Raw genomic sequence first — 20,777 nt, 5'->3', positions numbered from 1 at the left:
TCATACGATGTTTGCTGTTTTTTGATAAAATCGAATTTGAAAAATTATTTAGCATATATAAATTTGGCTAATTACCGATGAGTAGATAATCAGTGAGAGGTTATTCTACATGTGAAAATAAATAAAGAGTATAGATTAAAATTCACGCGTGATACAATTTGTCTATTTAAGCCATTTAAGGTCTTGATTTAAAAAAAAATAGAGTTTGAATATTTTTATTTAAGAATGGGCCTGATACATACGTATTTGATAAATTTTAAAATTTAATTTTCTTAAAAACGAAGCGTCTTATGGCAAAATTTGATTTTATATTTAGGGCTTGTTTTTACATGCAGAATAATTTCCTGCCGTCTATTCACTCCTGTTTAGTTCAGAACTAGCTAAGTTCAAATAGACCTGATCAATTTTCGAACTGTTTTTCTGTAAATAAAACTTCATATAAAGAAATTTTATTCAACATTTTCAGCTTTTTTTTCACACAGAGCCGCCCCTTTGTCGATTTCTCCACTGTATAAATCTTGATATTGCCTTACTTTATCGTTGCTATTATTGCATAAATGGCCTAAAAAGATTTACTTTTATCAACATAATAAATCCCACACTTGGATTTTATTTTATTGAAAAAGTTAGTAAATAACATGTTTGCAATATCTTTTGACAAAACGTAAGATAATTTCATCACTGTGAAGTTATTTCATTTCATTCTTTTATAGTCATACATTTCCTATAAGTATATTACAATGTCATACATTACTTATGGAAGACTTACAAGTCGATGTTTTACTCTATAATTGTTAATGACAGGGAACGAAGATAGAAACGAATTCGTTTAAAATACAAAATGCAATTAAAATTTTTGTTCAACAATCTTTACAGAGATAATAACCATAAAAATTGTACATCTAAGTTAAAAAGTATTCAACAATTAATTTACTCACAGGCCATTAGTCGATACAGTATCATTTAATTAGACATTCACGTATTTTTTAAACAAGAGACCAGTTAATTTAAAAAGACGCGCTTGTCGTCCTTGTTATTGTACAAAATGTGAACTGATTTAAGTAATTCCTCAGGAATGTTTCCACATACAAATAATACGCAGCAGCTGATTATTTTTAATGGTTTTTGTGCTAAAGTTTTAGCATATTTTCCTTTTTTTAATCATTTTTAGTGTCATAGACTCCGTACAATATATCACATGAAAATGATAAATAATTGTTGAAATGTTCAATTACATGATAGATAAACGATACGATGTTCAGTCTCGCAAATGTTCATGATATAAATGCCGGAAAACAACCTCTTTCACTTCTTTGTTATAATTTATTCAATTCAATGTTGTTTATTTTCCGAGCAATCAGATGAATTTTTAGTCTATCTCGGACATCTAGCTCGTATTATGCAACGGTAATGCCAACCGTTTGAAGGTAGCCTCTCAGGTGGTTTGCATTAGGTTCTGGAATTTGGTCAAGAATACTAAGTAATTGTCTTGGTGACAATCTTGCTAATCCTTGTGCTAAATGTAAACGTACGTCGCCAATAGCTATTTATTAAAGAAAAATAAAATTTATTAAATCGATTAAATCTTTAACAGTTATTTATCAAAATATATTAAACGAATAATATGTAAGTATTTTATTAAAGCTAATATAATAAGATAAAAGTATTTTTGTGTTAATACCTTCCAGAGGATCTTTTGGAGGATTTTTTCCACAAAGCAGTTGACTATATCCTACTTGATACCCAGGCGTATCTTCAGTTTCTGGGAATATATTATCTTCGGATAATGTAGTCTGATCCTGTGGTAATTCGAAAAATTCTACTAACGTTGCTAATAAACGGGGATAATATGTATTATATGGCCTTTCTAGTATCATTGGGCAATCAATTAGTAAATTTGACATTCCCACAGCAGTTACTTTTCGTTCGATATCACCTGATACTTTTTGCATATCTGCTATTAATACGCGTTCTACAACCATACCAAACATTCTGCAAATATATTATTTATGTATCGTGAATATCGATTAATTTTAATCATATATTTATTTTTTAAATTTTTAATGGAAAAGAAACTTACCGAGATTGTATTTGATCAATAATTGTAACCAAATTATTTGAGCCATATCTAATAATATAGTATGCAAAAAATACGATTAGACCCTTTACAAATTTTGTCGTTTTCGAAGATGAAAGTCTTTGGAACAATAGCACAAAAATTTGTTTCATATATGGTTCTAATACATTCCTAAAAATATTATGCTATTATTAATATAGATGATAAAGTGACATAAAAATAATCTAGTGAGAAAACTTACGGTGCAAAATATTCAATAATACTTTGTAATAATAGGAAACCTTCGTGATCATTAGCCTTTGAGGCAATCAATTTTTGGAATACACCTAATAAACCATTTGTCTTATCTTGTGCTACGATATGATGTGCACCATGACTAATGAAAGCTCTTAATAATCGATTTAATGGGTGAATATTAGCTTGGCGTTCAAATAAAACGGATGATAATAGACAAGGGAACAAAGCCAAATACGCTTCTGGCATATCCTGTGTCGTTCGTAGTTCCAGAAGTAAAGCAAGGATTTGAAAAACGTATGGTAGAAATTCTGAAAAGCATCGATTAGAAAAGATAGGGAATAGAATTATGTCAAATGAAATATTTTACCTAAAACATCTTGTTGTAAGATTTCTTGAAAAATTGGGAACAGTGCTTCTTCAAATGACGATACTGCAACTTTGTGTGTTTTACAAACGATTCTAAAATTATATTACATATATATATTTTAATTTTTTTGTTTCTAATGTCTCCTCGTTTGCATTCCATTTTATTCTTATTGTATAATTTATATTACTTACTTAATTGATAAAGCAAATGTTTCGAAGAGATAATGGTTAAAATTGGGACGACTTGGATTTTTAGATACAATAGAAAGTTTTTCTGTAAGTTTTGGGAGAAGATCTGCTAAGAATGGTACAATCACCTCTTGTAGAACACCGAAGCTTCTCATGATAGCTTTCATTACATATTCGTTTTCTTCTGAGCCAGGTGTATTTAAACATGCAAATAGACCCTTTAATAAATCCGACGTCAGTGGTGATAAATCATTTGCTTTAACTCTATAAATAAAATTTGGTAATTTAGAAAATATGCACATCGAAATAATGATATTAAAATAAATCATAAGTAATATATTTAGAGCTATTTTTCATAAAAGGAAAGCAGTCTGCATGTATACTTTTTTCAATACCCTTATTTATAAAAGTCAGTAGGTTTTCATTTGACGAATGTCAATATATATTCTTGCATAAAAATTTTTATTATGACATGAAGGTCATAAGGTCGACGAGAAAAAACTTCAATTCACTAACATTTTTTGTTGCATATGATCAGGTTGAATATCTGTTTTTTTCGATCATCTAAAATTTTTTTAATTATAGTCCAACATTTATAGATTTATTTTATTTCGATAGTTAAAAATTTACAGACCAATAGCTTTTCTATGAAAAATATCTCTGAAAATTTATTCAAAAATGACATTACTTATGACTTAATGTAATATTATTGGTAAATAAAGCAATCGATTTTCTTACAAAGGTGTATTATCGGGTCCTTTCATTGCGAGTATTTTTTCAATCGTGCAAGCAGCATATGTGTGTACAACGATATTTGAAGCACTTAAATGCCTAATTAGTTGTGGTAAACTACCAATTATCATTTCTCTTGGCAATATTGATCTGAAGGTCATTATAAATTTAATTGCATCAGCTTTAAGTACAGAAAATTCATTCACTGGAAACAATATTCAAATTTTTTAATGCTTTAAGAGATTTATGGAATAAATTTAATTTTAGTAAGTTTAATGACTGTATGTACCATTTGGTTTAACTAACTCCGGTTCAATATGTTGCATTGCAAATTGAGGTAATGAAACAAGCTCGCTGCTCTGCGTAACACCATGTTTTTGTGTTTGAGCTTTGCTTGCACTACTGGTGACTAGATAAATTGCAGCATCCTTACTGCGCCAATTTTCAACTGGTTTATCAGCATAATTTTGTAACATCACCTAACAATTACCAAAAAAAATGCAATGACATGTATAAGTCAATTTTGTTTGCATGCTCTTGTTTACTTACCTGTATATAGGCACCAAAAATTTCCATTATTTTCGCTTCAAAATATTTAGAAAGTACTTTAACTAAATCACAGGCAGCACGTCTTCGTGTATCGACATCGCTACCCTCAATATCTCGCCTGATATATTCCTCAGGATTATCCTCAAATAATTCATTATCCGACTCTATTAAATATATTAAATTTTCTTTTTATGCAAAGTACAAGACACATAAAGAATATACTTTTAATATAAGATTAATGGTAATTACCTCTAAATTCCATATTAGGTATTATAACCTTTTCACAAATATTGCTCAAAGTGGTTGGATCTTCGAACAAGTTTCTATACTGAGCACGGTCAGCTACTGTTGCTAAAAATTGCAAGGCATTCGAAACTAGCTGCAAGAATATAAAAAATTAGATCAATTTCAATATGTATACTATATATAAAATTTACCTACAGTATCATATTTTGGTTGTTGCCCAGTCGATGTTAGTAAATTCCATACAGCAGTTACAAATTCAGGTAAGTATGGTTGAAACTCTTCATCATATTTCTGAGCATAAAGGCCAATATTGTCACAAACTTGTGACTTTAACTGTTCAATTACTCCTGGTTCTTCTTCGTCCTATGCATAGGTCAAACATTGTAACATACACATATTACTAGAATTAAAAATATAATAACAAATTTATATATAACACTACAGTAGATTGAAGAGAGGGAACATTTGTATTCAACAAAATATGAAAATTCCTCATCCACACAGCCATATTGTCTTCAAAAAATTCTGGTAAATCCTAAAAATAAAGGATATATAGTTTCAGTAAAGAAATTTAACACTTTATATTGATTATATCGTCTGTGTCTTTTACTCACTTGGAAATTAAGAGAGTAGAACACCTTGGATAAAATTACCAAAGAGCTATATATAACTTTCAATGCGTCTATATTGTTTGCATGTACTTGCATTAGATTCATTGTAGCCTAAAATAAAATTTAAGGGAATAATTAATAAAGAATAATTAGAGGAGAAACTATAAAATAAAATTCTTACAACAAATAGATCTGTCAAAGGTTTAGCAAATCTATCCAATACAAATTTTATCTCAGTCCATAGGCTCTGACTTTTAAATTCATATCTATATCTTTTAAATAATGAATGTGCTGTATGTAAGACACCATTGATAACATGAAAATCGCCTGTATTGAATTTTTCAACCATTTGGTCGATAAGCTCTGGCCATTTATTTGGGAAATCATACTTTCCAACTATTGAAACAGCATCAGATAACTGTTTTTGAACAGAATCAGGAGAATGCAGCATTAGATTAACAATTAATTTTTTTATAGCATCCCTATCTTGCGCATGTATACGATCTACAGAATCTTCTCCCTAGGTACAAATAAATTATGTTATAATTAAGGATTAATTTATTAGAAAAATGTTATAATAAAAGTTACATAAATAATGTAAATAATTACCACTTTCCAATTACGTTTTACATAATTTTTAAATGCAACTGCTCCAGCGATTCTTATAGTTATATTGATTTCAGACTTATCCACAAGATGTAAAAGAAGTAATGGATAATTTTGATTTATTTCAACTGATTCTAAAAATTTTTCGGCTAAAGCATAAAAAAGAAATAATTCATGAATTCAGTAAAATACGTGTATATATATATATTTTTTTTAATTTATACATAAGAAATATAAATATAGAAGTTATTTCTCTGTAAAAGATTCATAAAACATTAAAACAAAAGACCAAAATCACAAACTAAATATTATAAACTATGTATCTTGTTGATTTTAATTAGGTGAAAACATAATATTTTATCAACACAAGTTATGTTATTTAATAAAAAATGGGAAATCGAAAGTATAGGACATCTTTCGATGTCTTTCTGGAAATTCAATCGATACATATCTATATTTAAAACGATTTTATTAGTATTAAGTTATCTCTGTTTTTCAAATAGTTGAAAGAATAATATAGTACTTGTTGATATCCACATGCCAAATTTCCTCTAATAGCAGACGAATCAAATTGCAAATGATGATCAAAATAATTAAACAAAAAATTTAAGTATGAACTATTTTTACAAATAGGAATGTACACATGTTCGGGATTATATAAAATATTTTCAATTAAGAACTTCTGATTAATAGAGAGGTTATATTCACCTGGCCGTCTAACATTTACATCGGGGCTAAGTGTATGCTTTAAATATTCACTGAGTGTAAGCAAGTTGTCATCGGTGAGTTCCATAATGGCTTGTTGTAAAAATTCTGTATACTCTCAATTCGAAAAAATATGAAATCTTCAGAAAAATATCTTGAAACAACGCAATACACCGGCTTTTGATAAATTCAATTTTCTAACCAATGATCGTTGCCTGTTGGCGTTAGCGCTTTCTACAATGGTTTACGCGGGAAAAGTTTTTGTTGAAACCAAGCGGGATAATATATTTTATTTTATTTGTGTAGGTTATGATAGTAAAAAATTTCTCTGCAAAGAAAGGATAAATTAAAAATGACAATTGGAATAAATCATGGATGTACGGTTTATTAAAATTCACATTAATCCTTTTTTTTTTTTAGTAAGAAATGAGATTTATTGAGGTTGAAAAATCGATAAATTTGCGTTTGATTAATTATTAAACTTTAGATTGCATGATAATTTTCGTACAATTATTATAATTCAACGTTACTTGTTTATGTATTTTTTAAGAATGACATTTTATATCTAATTTAAAAAGGTAGAAAATAGGAATGAACTCTTTAAGTTCGAGGTTTTAAGTAAAACATTTAAGATTCGTAAGCTTCATGTTTTATGACAAGCAATAATTGTATCCAAAAACTGCAAGGTATGGATGGTGAAAATAAATAAATAAAATAAATAATAAATAATAAATACAAATATTAAATGTATTTTACAATTAATAGAAAAATTAACACTTAAGCCGAATATTTAATTTATATTCTTATTTTATATTATTATTCTATTTCAAAATATAGGGTATAATAGTATAATAAAATGGTGGTATAAATAAAACAGTTTTAATCTTTATATTAATGTATTTTATTATTGCAGTATAATAGTAATATATATTAACTTATATTAGTAATCACTTATTTTGAACATTATTAAGTATCATTCTCTTCTGTTTAATTTCATTCTCCAGCTTTCTTAGCATATTTTGAGCACATGTAATTTGTAATAATTTATAAGTATTAATTGTCCTATATATAGCATTTAAAAGACACACAATTATTGAAGATATACCTGAATTGATAATTATAGCAAAAATTAATTGCGCTTACGTTATATTCGTCAAAACGAAATTAACTTTCGATGCTGTTTCAGTTTCTTCAGAGTTTGATATTTTTTCTAGGTTTGATAATTTTTCTGCAAACGTTGGCAATTCGTTATACATTTGTTGATACTGCTTTTGAAATTCTTCAATTTTATCACGTAAATTTTTATTTGTCTATGAAAAGGATACTAATTATTTATTATATATTCACAATTATAAGATACAATATATTTACGATGCAGAATATATATAAATGAACGTACATATTCTGTCTGTGCATGCAGAAAATTGTTTGTATACCTTATGCCTTTAATTCGAAATTTATCGCTGAAAATAAAGAAAACTTCTCATAAAATTATTATTTTTTGTCAATGATTTTTTATTCATTAAAGTAAACAATCTCTTTAGAAAGAAAATCAAACCATTGTTTCGTGAAATATGTTGTTCTTTTTGTTATTAAATCTTTCAATTCTTGTTGTTTAAGATCAATCACATTTGTAGCCTTCGATATTGCTTTTTTAAGACTAGCTTCCTTTTTTTGCAGTTCCAAATATTTTACCTGACCTGCCCAAATGTTCATCGATAAAGTAGATAAATGTGAGTTCCAGTAATATCGATCCTTTTTCTGTTTGCCATTCGTTTCTTCTAACTCAGTGAACTTTCAACGAAAGAATAAAATGTATAGTCAGTTATTAATAAACTCAACATTATTTCTTACAAATGGAAAATAAAAATAAATGAATAAAACGACTACCTGTTTAATTAGATAATTAATTCGATCTACTTGGTTAGTAAATTCTTCGTAAATATCTTCCATTTTCTTCGAAGATTCAGTCATATTTTGTTATTTTATTAATATAATTTAAGCCTTTCAATCTACTAGATGATCCATCAAATTTTTTGAATTTTTATCTATGCTTATCTGTTGAAAAGATGTTATAGCTACAAAAAGTACGTCCGTCGCGACCTCTATAGAGAAAACATCAAATTACATGCATATCTATATATATGTTTGTATGTATGTAATCGCATGTTATTTATTATATTAAATATTATGTATGTAGACCATATAAACAAATCTCGATATTCGCTAGGGAAAACCGATTGAAAATTGAGTCGTGACTAGTTGCGAAAAATCAACATGGATGACAAGGAAGTCGTCGTTCTACGCATGCGTGATATGTTATAAATATTTCAAACAAAAACAGAGATATTCTACTCATCTCTGTCTGTTTTGCAAGAACGACGGCTTTAGAGACCTTCCATGTTGATCTTTTATGACTAGACCTGACTCAATTTTCGAACGGTTCTTCCTAGCGCGTATCGAGACCTATTTATATGATCGTGAACGAGGTAGAGATAATATCAGAAAGGAAATTTCTTCTTTGATAACACATATGTTAGGTTAAAAATGTTTTTAAATGTTCATAAACATATTTTTAAGACATGGTCTAATCATACTTATATACGTAAATATGGGATATGCAAATCATGATTTCCAAATTTTTTTTATCATTTTTAATTTTAAATAATTTATTTATTATAGATATATAACTTTTATCATTAAAAAAAAAATAAATAAATAAATAAATATATATATATAGAGAGAGAGAGAGAGAGAAAGAGAGCCACTAATACGAATCGAATTGTTCTTAATGTTCAAATACATCAAATATTATTGAAACGATGCAAATCACGGCATTGTACCAAACTTGTCAAACAATCGGATTACGTTCAGCTGTGCGATTAGTAATTAAAACGTCTGCGTCATCAGACGAATGCTATTTATGAATATGAATCTATGCATCTTTCCAAATATAGGGAACGTGTAATTTAGAATTTTAATTTATGTACGTATTATAAATCGTAAACGATTGATCATTTTCACAACGATATTTTTAACTTCATTTCGGTCGATAGTATGTAATACTTGAAAGATTCTCAACACAGTTCTTCTCTTCTTCCCGTGAAAATCAAATCAAAACTGAAGTATGTATTTTTGTAATCTGTACATGGTAAGGTTTAGTGATATATGAGTAGAATAATCATTTTTTTCAGTTTGTATTTCATTTATGAAATTAGAAAAAATGTTCTTCTATTTAAGTAATATAAAATGGTAAGTAATAAAATGTACAATTTTATATGGTGAAAATTTTAACAAAAATAATAGGAATAACGTCGTTATATAAATAGCGATTTATTTAAGTATTTTGAAGTGATAATTGTATGTGTAAATGAAAGTAATATTATTATAAATAATTATATTACACTAAATTCACATTAGTTACAATTATCAATCGTTTAAAAATAGTGCTTTTTATTATTAATAATATTTTAAATTATATTTAATTTTATAATAAGAAAAAGAAAGCAATGTTAATAAAGCGATATAAACAACAACGATATTTATTTATCTAAACATGATAGCAAAATCGATAACGAATAATGACCAAAAGAGTACATTAATTTTATAGTCACTAAAACTCTTCAATTGGGACTCGAAAATCCAGTTTCTCCGATAACGTCTAATCTAATTATTGAATATAACAAGGAAGGTTCCATATTTTCTAAAATTATAAGTCGATAAAAATCACGAATGAAAATCAAAGTTTTTTATTAATTACTAATTAACATTTCATTTCCTCTAATCATAATTTTGTCGTTATTAAGAGATTAAAATTTCTTTAATCGGTCAAAACTGCAGTTGGAAATTAATTATTTACCTATTAAATATCTATAACACGATAAGCTTTATATTTGTTTGAAAAAACTTTTTTTAAAAATCTTTTATTTAAAGACCGTGAAAATATTACACGAATAAGAATTATATGCGAAAATTGGAATTTTTCATTAGTTACTAATTGATACTGTTAAATAAATTTCAATGATTATTATTCTTGTAACGTCGCATCTTTGATGAAAAGATTTTTTTTTCTTTTTAAGGCGCTTGAAATTTTACGTAAAATTTATTTCAGCTGTGCAGATATTCACAATATTAATATTGACAAAGTTAAAATATTGTTAGATTTTTCCAATAATACGCTTTTTCAGAGAGATTTCTTCTTAAAAAAATAAGTTTTTTCTTAAAAAATTATAAATATGGAATTAAGCCGATATAAGATGCAATAATTCAAAAAACAACAATATTGTTCAATTTACTCGACTTGGACCTTCTTACGCAATAATTTATCAATTTATAATATTAGTAAATTGACAGGTTAGAAGTAGTATGTTATAGATTTCTTTTTCACGATCTTACAATCTTGAACAGTGTAACTAGATAACTAGTAATTTGTAAAACTTACTTTTAACATTCCATTAATTTTATTATCAAACATGTTATTATTATGCAAAAGAATTTATTAATACTAATGGCTCGAAATTTCTAACAGCTGCAACTTATAAAGTTTCGTTAATACTAATAATATTAGCGAAATGACAAGTTACGAGTTATAGGTTATAGATTTCTTTTTATAACTCTACGTCAACTAGGATAACTGTACTTCTGTTATGATAATATAACAATAAAGAAAATTGATTAGAAATGCTAATAACTTGTGAAGTAACATTTCACTAATAATATCAATGGAATAGTGGTAGAGGGCTCTGATTCGATTAAAAAATCGAATTGGAAGCTCGAGGGTTTTGTACTGCATGTTTCTATTTTCCTAAGCGTTGCGTGTAGTGTAATTGACGACGTCTCGGTGAACGTTTACTCGTAAAACGCGTTGGCGGTGTTTCGTAGTCGGTAAGTAGTCGCCGAGTAGTCGTCGCGCAAACTGCATTCATCGAGCTTTTCCGTTATACTCCTTGTAATTTCAGAGAACTTCAATTAGTTTCAGTGTTAAAAACCATACAACAAGAAAGAAATTATTCTTTATCCAATTGAATTCTTATAAAGAAACATGTACCTCAAGGTTGGTCAATTGCAGTTTTTATCAAAATCTTTCTAATTCGAGGTGAGTCATTGATAATACTTTATACACCGATGTTTAACACTGATGATTTAATAGCAATGAGAGACAGGTTGAAATTGCGAAGTTATCGGTAACATCATATTCTTCATTTTAAGAAAGGAATTTTTTAGTAGGAAATTGGTAAATATTGTTTGATATTGTTTTTTTAGAGAAAATTTATTTTAATGGTAGTTTTGGACAAGCGTGTAGAAGAGTGGAAAAGGTGCAAGAAAAAAGCCACATTGTAAACCCTCTTCTATCAATAACAATATTAATATTGTTTTTCACTGTGTGCATTATCAGAGAGCATTCTTATATGTACAGTATACAATTTTTAAATATCTATAGATTTGATAACAAAACAAATAAAATTTTACGAATTACAATTTACATATTTCAATTTATATTCAATCATTCAATAGTCATATTTTGTATAAAATTTAATTAAGAAGAGAGTGATCGATTATCTTAATATTTAATGAATTCTGTTATAAATCATATTTATCAAATATTTTTAATATTATCTATTAACCACAAACTATTAAAGTATTACTATTAAACTACAAGCTATTATTTGTCAATTCACTAATATTATTAGTTAGTACATTATTGTACAGGAAGACTCGGATATTTGAAGACCGATTGTATGTATACATACATATATGTTCAAGTAGAAAATAGGATAAATAGGATTTATTCTGTTTTAGTTTTTTTATAATTTTTATTTAACTTATCGTAACATAATACATAAATAAGATAATAGATCATTTCTTGGGAATTTAATTAATTTCTTTGATTTTTATTTGGCGTAATCATGTAATTGGAATTTCCTATGTGCGATGTGGCGTGTGTGATCACATTTGATCGCGTAACTGATAATGTTATCGCTCGTTATCAGCATGAGAAATCGACACACTTACCACTTTCGTTTCTATCCTATATTGGCGAAATATTAAATATTAAATATGTGTATAATTGTATGATAATTAAATGTATATATTGTAAGTTATTGTTTCCCCGATGAGGTTACAGGGCTCACGTTATCTTATCTCACACACTATATCAAAAACCATCTTTTTTACATTAACTTAACAACTAACTTACACCTATGGTATTATTGTCTAACTACTTACATTTATCTACGCACATGTACAGATTGAATCCTCCCGTCACATTCTACTCCTGTATGCGTGTACTAAGTATATAATTGTATAATAATTAAATATATTAAACATACAATTGACAATATCGTATATTGAATACAAAATTGTGTATAAATAGCGTGTATAAATAGTCTTTTCAATAAAAGAAACAACACACTTTAATATAGTGTATTGCAAATTTCGAACTTATACCAAGTGATTGTTAGTGGTCATGGGAACAAGTTCATTATGTATTTATAGATTTAAAACAAATTTCATGCTCAGGGCTCACTTCATAGGATTCAATATAATGGTTTAATGATTGTATTTGTCAGGTGTGAATCTTCACAAAGTGGATTCGAACCGCGAATCAAGTATTTGCAAGTTTCGAAAATCTATTTCTAACTACTTGGACGTTTCGACGTATCTGATTAATCACTTGCAGATAACAATCGAGTAACAATCGGCATTATCGTTTCAGTGAATTCTTTTAGCAAGCTTAAAAAATTAATTTTGCTAGAATTATAGGTGATAAACGGGATTGCTATAAATTTCATTTAAATGGCTGCACTTGTATGTAACTATTTCAGAACGATTGCCGAGAAAACTGATTTTAAGGGAATAGAGAATTTCTGATAGGTTGCCCGTAAAGTTTCAAATTTCTATTCTAGCAAATTATGTTCGATTCTATTTGAGATTGCCCTTTTTCTTTGCCAAAGCATTCGTGAAAGATTCGAATCTATGTTAGACGATGTTTAAACGTTCAAACTTGAGTGCATCATTAATTGCGAGCAATTTGTAGGAAGGCAGGTTTCATGCGATTACTTTATTATGCGAACTATACATATTCACGAGAATACGTAGTACGAAACAGGATGAGAAATGATAATCTACCAGGAAATGACACTATTTCATTTTGCTACAGGAAAAACAACAATTTCAAGTTCTTAGAAAAACCATTACAGTTTTTATGATAACTGATTAAACGATTAACGACGTAATAATGAAATTAAAATTATAAATTTTTGGTTTAGAAACGTGAAATAATGGAAAATATTTTCTAGATAAAAGTCTATCTTCAATTGGAATGAGGTTGTAAAGATAACTACTCAATGTACGTGATAATTAGAATGTCGACCAAGTCACGTAAAAAACGATGTTTTGTAGTTTTTAATTATGTGCTCTTGAAGGCCTAACGCGAACACGCAGGTTCATGAACAGATTATGTCATCACTACCATAGTTGCGTGTCTGCAACCTATTTACATACATAAAAAGTCTTACCTCATTGTGTGAGAGAAAGGTAAATATTGCGAATCTTTGAAACACATTTTATTATTATATATCTATACATAGATACACGTATATGCATACAAAAAGAACAAGAAACATTTTACATAATTCTAATTCTATATATCGGGCATTAGAGAAATAAATTTTTAAGTTTAAATAATTATTCAAATAAAATTTTGATTTCATTTGTTATTTGCTTAGTTAATTTATCTCAATTTATCCTGCTTTATCTTAAGTAAGATAGTATTTGAGTAATAATGTATTTCTTAACCTCCGCATTATGCGATTCGATGAAATGTTTCAGTTGAAATGAAATGAAATGTTTCCAAGGCAAATATTTCATTGTAAATGTATTTCTTATGCACGAAAAACATTTGTCTCTTATCTTCTATCTTCTATTATTATTTGAAATAATCTAATATTTCTTGAATAAATTATTTGAAACTAATCTATTTCTCAAATGAAATGTTGGAAATAATTTGCAAATAACTTTATTGTCAAACAAATTTCTTTGTCACTTTATTTGGTCTAATTATTTGACTTCCTCGTTTATTATGTTCATTTCAAGTAAAAACTGCTCAATCCTGCATTCAAACATCTTTATGTGATTACATATGTGTATTTGCATATTGTATTTATGTAGAACGGCTATAAAAAGCATGTATTTTTCAATGAAACATTTCACTACCAAATTACACGCACGCACACGCATATATGAAGTCATATGAAAATACATACTACTACATGATATGCAATTTAATATATTTAGACCTAATTAATCAATATATAGTAAATGCTACAATAAATATAACAATGCACAAATGCTTTTTGTAGCCACTGTGTATGAAAATCAAAAGTGTGTTTACATGTATATAGGGAAATATCTCGTTACTTTGTCCACTTTCAAATATATAGTGTTTTGTTTCTTTTTTGAATTGTATTCAATATACATACTTTACTAGTTTGAAAGAAAACAGAAAGAGTTGCCAGAAACTTGTATCTCTTATGTTGCATTGGCTAATTTATTTCATTCCTCTTTGTCAGTAAAAATTATATTAAAATAAATTCACGTTAGAATATCTTTGTGTTTTTCTAAAATGCGGTGAAACATAATCTACTGTTTAAAGTGAAACATTGCATTATAACGTAAATGTTCTTGCTTATAGCTCATAGATTACGACATAGAGTTGCTCTTTATGGATACATTGCCGCACTATAGGCACCTAGACACAGTGATGAAAACAAGTATTGTTCGCACAGATCAGCTCGATGAAGACAAGTCGAAAATGTAGAACCAAATTGTTTCATAGGGTGCTCGTTTTCTTTCGTTTCTGAGAAAAATTCGTTTCTGAGAAAATGAAATTTGAAAATTGATCAAGTACGCGTGTGCCAGGCTTATTCTTCTAAAAACGTTGTACATTATTCACTTATTTCCGCGTGTGGAATAACCTGCTGCTGTGCTATCCAACTCGTGCCCAGTTGGTAATTAGACCAATTCACATATGCTAGGCAAATTTTCAAATTCGATTTCCTCGAAAACAAGGCCTCAAATGAAAAGAATTTATTCTACTACACACTTTTAAAGATCAGAATTGGACATTTACTTGAGTTCTTTCGAATAAATATTTCTTTACAACAATTATCAGGATAAATTCAGACAAATTTTAGAGAAAAATTTTATATAAATATTTTATTTACATGCTCATAACAAATTGTCCCCTCTATTTATTCGAATAATTCGTTATTATTTATTTGAATAATGATTGCAAAATTATTCGAATAATAATTAGTTGTTCCCGTTTCTTAATTTTGTAAGAGTATCCTTATACGACTTTTTACGATTAATTTATCAATGAGCGATGTACTTTATGATCTCGGCTTTCGAGAGAGATAATTGTTAAATACAATATAATAACAATTGGACAATAAAACGTGAAAACATATTTTACACAGTTCAGTATAGTTCACATATTTTTACTTGGTTTATTTGTGATAGAAATCCAGATAAATAAATTTCAATACAAATAATTTCTTATTCAATGGAATATTTATACATTAACGACGAACATAGCCTTATTCTTTATTTTTACCCATTATCCGAATTAATATTACTGAAACAAAATTTTGCACAATTCTGTTAAAGATTATACTACAGGATTTCCAAAATTAACGACAAGTTCGAATGCGGAAGGAAGGGCGTGGTTATATGGAATTATTTCATGCGTCGTATGTTGGAGGCACACCCTCGATCTACCTACGCGTACTACCCACCTTTTTGTCTCACTGTAATTTTCTCATATTTCGCATATTATCGACCTGTTCTTCTCTTACGTCGTATAAACATAACCACCGTACAGATTTTATTGTTTTTTACCATTTAAAGCGCATAATAATTTATCATTAGAACAATCAATTTCTATTATATGCTTAAATATACTATAATTTACTTTATATTTATATTTTTATACTTTATATTTAATTTATAATTCACAAATATCGAGGAGAAAAATTCTCAAACTGTTGGAGTTGATACATCTATCTTTCTTTATATTTTTTATTTTTGTAAAGTAGGTTCTTAACAATTTTGTATTTCCTTGTATTTTCTAAGAACTTGTGAAAGATTCGATAATTTTACATTTTTAACCTTTTCGATATTTTTTAGCTTTGATTTTACGTAACGTAACATTGTACTTTGATAGATTATTATATAAAGTACACGATAGAAATTGGTGACGGTTTTCCACTTTCTCTGTGAAAGATGTAAAGTACTGATATAACTAAGAGGAAAGTGTGATGATCTCAGTTTCATAGGGTCGAGTGGATTCACAAATTAGGAAACATAATTCCATCGTTTCAATTTAAACAATTATTCATCGTCGTGTTACAATGAATCAGACGGAAAGTATTCTGTGGTTACCATTTCAACCGCATTGATATCAACGCTGATTAAAATTACTTTGAAATGTCATTATAGTATCCAACGTAGGTACTATGACCTTAGAGAAAGTCTTTCTTTCATTTTACAAGCTTGTATTTTAACTTCATAAAAGACATAGAAACCAAAATCACTCAAGACTCGAAGGGCAAATGGAGGGGAGGTATCAATAAATAATAATATAATAGTATTTCGACTAAATAATAGTTCGCAAAAAATCAAAATAGATTTAAAATTAATTAAAAATTAGGAACATCTATGTATATAAATATATTTATGGCATATAAATTATGGCATATAAATTATTAATGGCAAAAGCTATGAATTAAAAGAAGAGCAAAAGAGAATAGATTTCATTTATTTTTCGAAATTAATGTAAATTAATGTAAAGAATCCTTAATTTTGTTAGTGTATAGCGTATTAAAAGAACATTTATAACGTTTAAGTGGAAATATGTACTTTTACTTAATTATACATCTCAGATCAATGTACGCATATCATTAAGCTTTATTGATATGAATTATCAATTTCTTTCATTTTTCTACAGCTGAATAATGTGGCGGATAATGGAATTGGCCGGATGACAAAAGATAACTTGCAACGTTGACTACTGATAAAAACGGCCCCAAATTAAGCGGCAAGTCGACAACGAAATTGTAGTAGACTCACAGGGATTGAATTTATTTCTGTACGCGATGTGCAATAACAATAAGGGTAACTAACAAACAGAACATCCTATTTAAATCTATAAAACGATTTTTTATATTGCAGACATTTAATTTAATTCGGTTTAAGAAAACTAAAAACTTATGGGGAATTCAAATATTTTCAAATATTACGTGCTGAAGATTGAAAATACGTATGTACATATTAATATAACTATCAACAGGCGGTAAGAAAAATTATGACAATGGAAAAAAATGCTCGTTCCTAATTCTTTTTTAGTAAAAGGATAAACTGTATTTTGATGCATTTTTTTAATTAGAAGTTAGAAGTAAAAAATGTAGAACAAAATTTTTTCATTTAAGACTTCGTTTTCAAGAAAGTAAAATTTAAACGTTTTTAATCTATTATTATATAGCCTAATTTTAAATTTATTTAATTGACCAAAGAAGGGACAAAACATCAATAGAAATACATTATTTACTATATAATAATTGACATTACATATTTAAAACACTTTTCTTAAAAATTATTATTCGAAATAAATGATATCTTAAAATTTTGAATTAGACCAATTAAAGGATTAATTTAAATGAAACTACTTTATTGAGAAAAAAATATGTAACTAAATAATTTGTTAGAACAAAAAGAATTAAGATGGGGACATATAGAACGGAAAGAAAAGGAATGACATTGATGATTCAAGATATACAGTAGCAAAGGCATGCACTTCGAAAACGCACGAACACAGCATATCTGATTCAGACGATGACTTATAGAGGACGAACCGCGGATATACATACTTAAGTCATATGATATACAGAAGATAATAAATTTCAACAGCTTTGTAAAGAAAAATATTACTTTCGATTTTCAATAACGATATATTTCTTTACTTATATTTCACGAGACTTTAATTTATCTACTATTTATATAAAAAATCAAATTCTAGCACAAAAAATATACTATGTAAAACTAAATTAGTAAATATGTATACATATTTTATCATATACCGTACAGTTATTTATTTATAGAATAATGCAAATTAATAAATTTTTCAATGTAATCCGTATTTATAATAAATAAAAATTATAAAAAAATGTATTTTCTATTCAAGATAAGATTATATTTTGAATGTCATCAATCTTGAGTATTATACATTAACAATACATGTTTAACAATACATACATATTTGTTCAATTTTTTCATTATTATAGCAAAATGATAAAAGTATACTACCTTTCGGTTCCAATTAATATGCGATACAGCAAGCAACGACAAGGATAGCCTTGGTATATGGTCGCCGGATGTGTTGGTTACCTTTCCAACAAAAACGGCATCAAAATTACAAACTAATTTTTTTTAATTCTGTTTTCTAATATTTCTATCAGAGTAAAAATTTAATTTCTTTATATTTAATTTGATCAACTGCATATTTTTTACGTTTAATGTGATAAAAATGATTGAAAATTGAACAAAACAAAATGAAAAGTGGAAAAAGATCTATTAATTTTTAAAAAATTCAATATAACTATATTCTATATAATATAGATAAAATTATCTTTTTATTTTTCAGAAAATAAAAATACAGTCTCCAGACATAGGCCAATCAAAGTCACAACAATTGGAGATGGTACTGTAGGCAAAACATGTATGCTTATTACATATACAACAAATGAATTCCCTTCAGAATATGTGCCTACTGTGTAAGTATTAAGTTTTTAATACTTACTTGACTTAAGTATTGGGTTTCTAAATAAGTGTACCTTTATATTAAAAAATTTAATAACAAAATGAAAAATTGATCCCATACTTATTTTAAGATAGAAGATGATATTTAAAATGGTTTTAGCTTCGATAACTATGCAGGCGCAATATGTGTAGATGGACAAGAATTTGATATGACTTTATGGGATACTGCTGGTCAGGAAGATTATGAACGAATCAGACCTTTATCTTACCCAAATGTGAGCGAATCTTTCAACTAATTATTTATTTTATCGATATTCCCTATATACTAATTATTTTTGCTGAACATTTGTGTTATAACAATTTACTATTTCATTTCATTTTCAGACTGATTGCTTCTTGATCTGCTTTTCAGTAAATTCTCGCACTTCTTATGAAAATGTTGCGATCAAATGGCATCCAGAAATTAAACATCACTGTCCAAATACACCTATAGTGCTTGTTGGTAAATATCTTAATTATTACTAATTTATATGAAAAAGGTCTTATCTTACTTTATATCATATATTATATTTATATTTTATATTTCTTAATAGGTTTCATACCATATAAGGCTTTTGATAATTAGAAGGATAAATTTTCCATTATGCAGACAAATATATTTTTGAGATCAACATATCGATCATTTAGCGTGAATGTCCTTTCCTTTAGAGCTGCTTAAAACTCTTTTTCACACAAAATATGTTGCAAGATTAGATAATTCACAAACTCTATCATTTATATTCTAAACTCTAATATATGTACTAGAATTAAGGCTAAATTAAATTTTTTAATTAAATTTTTTTATGCTTAATAGTACTGTGAACAGCACTGTTTGAGGCTTTCGAGTAAAAGACACGTTCAATTTCATTTCTATTGCAGCAAACTTCCTCACGAGGTCTAATGACACACTGAAACAGTTTCACCATCGTTATATTCTCTGTATAAGCTAGCTGCAATACTGCTGAAACGTTGGAAAGAAATTCCAATTAGACATGGCCTTTACATGAAAGTCTCAAACAGCGTTATTCACAACAGCGTTAAGCACCAGAATCCGTGCCATGAAAGGCAAAAGTCTCCTAAACTCATTTTTTATTTTACTAATAGGTACAAAAGGGGATCTTAGAAATCAAGAAAATGTGGATACAATTACTTTCAAAGAATGCAAAAAAATGAAAAAGAAAGTAAAAGCTTATAAATATGTCGAATGTTCTGCTTTGAAATGTGAAAACTTAGAGGAAGTTTTCACTGAAGCGATTCGAGCAGTACTGAAAAAACCATCAAGCAAACTTTGTTGTTCATTTTGAAGCTTAACTTATAAAATAATATTTATAATTAATTAATAGTAAATATTGATTTATAGTAATATTAATGGATAAAAATATTAACTGTAAGATCTTTGGACCCTACAGTTTTCCTACATTTCCTCCAACATTCAAAATTTAATAAAACGATTATAAATAATACCAAACAACAAATAATTCATATTTTGTAAATATATTAATGCTGATTACAGAATCAAGTAGACTTCATTGTACATCTGTATCATAGAATACCATTAATAAAAAGGAATTTATTTCATCGATATTATTAAACAGTCATTTTTT

General features: G+C 27.6%; 3 protein-coding genes across 8 annotated transcripts; 1 reads left to right on the top strand and 2 right to left on the bottom strand.

Annotated features, from left to right (window-relative positions):
* Nucleotides 1–17: 17 nt before the first annotated feature.
* On the bottom strand, nucleotides 18–6,536 carry LOC100740159 (exportin-2). Of its 2 annotated transcripts, XR_004462961.1 has the most exons (17): nucleotides 6,322–6,406; nucleotides 5,617–5,762; nucleotides 5,189–5,527; nucleotides 5,011–5,118; nucleotides 4,839–4,931; nucleotides 4,592–4,759; nucleotides 4,400–4,529; nucleotides 4,151–4,314; nucleotides 3,891–4,080; nucleotides 3,608–3,806; nucleotides 2,873–3,133; nucleotides 2,682–2,773; nucleotides 2,319–2,622; nucleotides 2,081–2,248; nucleotides 1,682–1,992; nucleotides 939–1,543; nucleotides 18–562 (listed from the first exon to the last, which is right to left on the bottom strand). XR_004462961.1 is itself a non-coding variant. In XM_003485593.4 (16 exons), the coding sequence occupies exons 1-16, from the start codon at nucleotides 6,404–6,406 to the stop codon at nucleotides 1,398–1,400; spliced, it is 2,904 nt and encodes a 967-aa protein (XP_003485641.1). In that variant the 5' UTR covers nucleotides 6,407–6,536; the 3' UTR covers nucleotides 33–1,397. The 2 variants fall into 2 exon arrangements, 1 of the variants encoding a protein (XP_003485641.1); XM_003485593.4 differs by having other exon boundaries at nucleotides 33–1,543; nucleotides 6,322–6,536.
* Nucleotides 6,537–7,219: 683 nt separating this feature from the next.
* LOC100745599 lies at nucleotides 7,220–8,880 on the bottom strand. The gene is made up of 5 exons (XM_012393928.3): nucleotides 8,209–8,880; nucleotides 7,877–8,112; nucleotides 7,718–7,781; nucleotides 7,462–7,628; nucleotides 7,220–7,380 (listed from the first exon to the last, which is right to left on the bottom strand). The coding sequence occupies exons 1-5, from the start codon at nucleotides 8,290–8,292 to the stop codon at nucleotides 7,266–7,268; spliced, it is 666 nt and encodes a 221-aa protein (XP_012249351.2). The 5' UTR covers nucleotides 8,293–8,880; the 3' UTR covers nucleotides 7,220–7,265.
* A 2,149-nt stretch (nucleotides 8,881–11,029) lies between these two features.
* LOC100750136 (ras-like GTP-binding protein RhoL) lies at nucleotides 11,030–20,757 on the top strand. Of its 5 annotated transcripts, none has more exons than XM_012394045.3 (7): nucleotides 11,030–11,202; nucleotides 11,291–11,371; nucleotides 17,327–17,493; nucleotides 19,019–19,148; nucleotides 19,295–19,409; nucleotides 19,519–19,636; nucleotides 20,278–20,757. In XM_012394045.3, exons 3-7 carry the CDS (start codon nucleotides 17,475–17,477, stop codon nucleotides 20,475–20,477), a joined length of 582 nt encoding a protein of 193 aa, XP_012249468.1. In that variant the 5' UTR covers nucleotides 11,030–11,202; nucleotides 11,291–11,371; nucleotides 17,327–17,474; the 3' UTR covers nucleotides 20,478–20,757. The 5 variants fall into 5 exon arrangements, with proteins under 5 accessions (XP_012249468.1, XP_012249466.1, XP_012249465.1 ...); XM_012394042.3 differs by having other exon boundaries at nucleotides 11,031–11,202; nucleotides 11,291–11,413; XM_012394043.3 differs by having other exon boundaries at nucleotides 11,030–11,371.
* Nucleotides 20,758–20,777: the final 20 nt, after the last annotated feature.

Source organism: Bombus impatiens, unplaced genomic scaffold (assembly GCF_000188095.3).
Source record: "Bombus impatiens unplaced genomic scaffold, BIMP_2.2 scf_0064, whole genome shotgun sequence".
NCBI classification, from domain to species: domain Eukaryota; kingdom Metazoa; phylum Arthropoda; class Insecta; order Hymenoptera; family Apidae; genus Bombus; species Bombus impatiens.
Note: the sequence above shows the minus strand (reverse complement) of the source record. Positions and strands in the feature narration are given on the sequence as shown.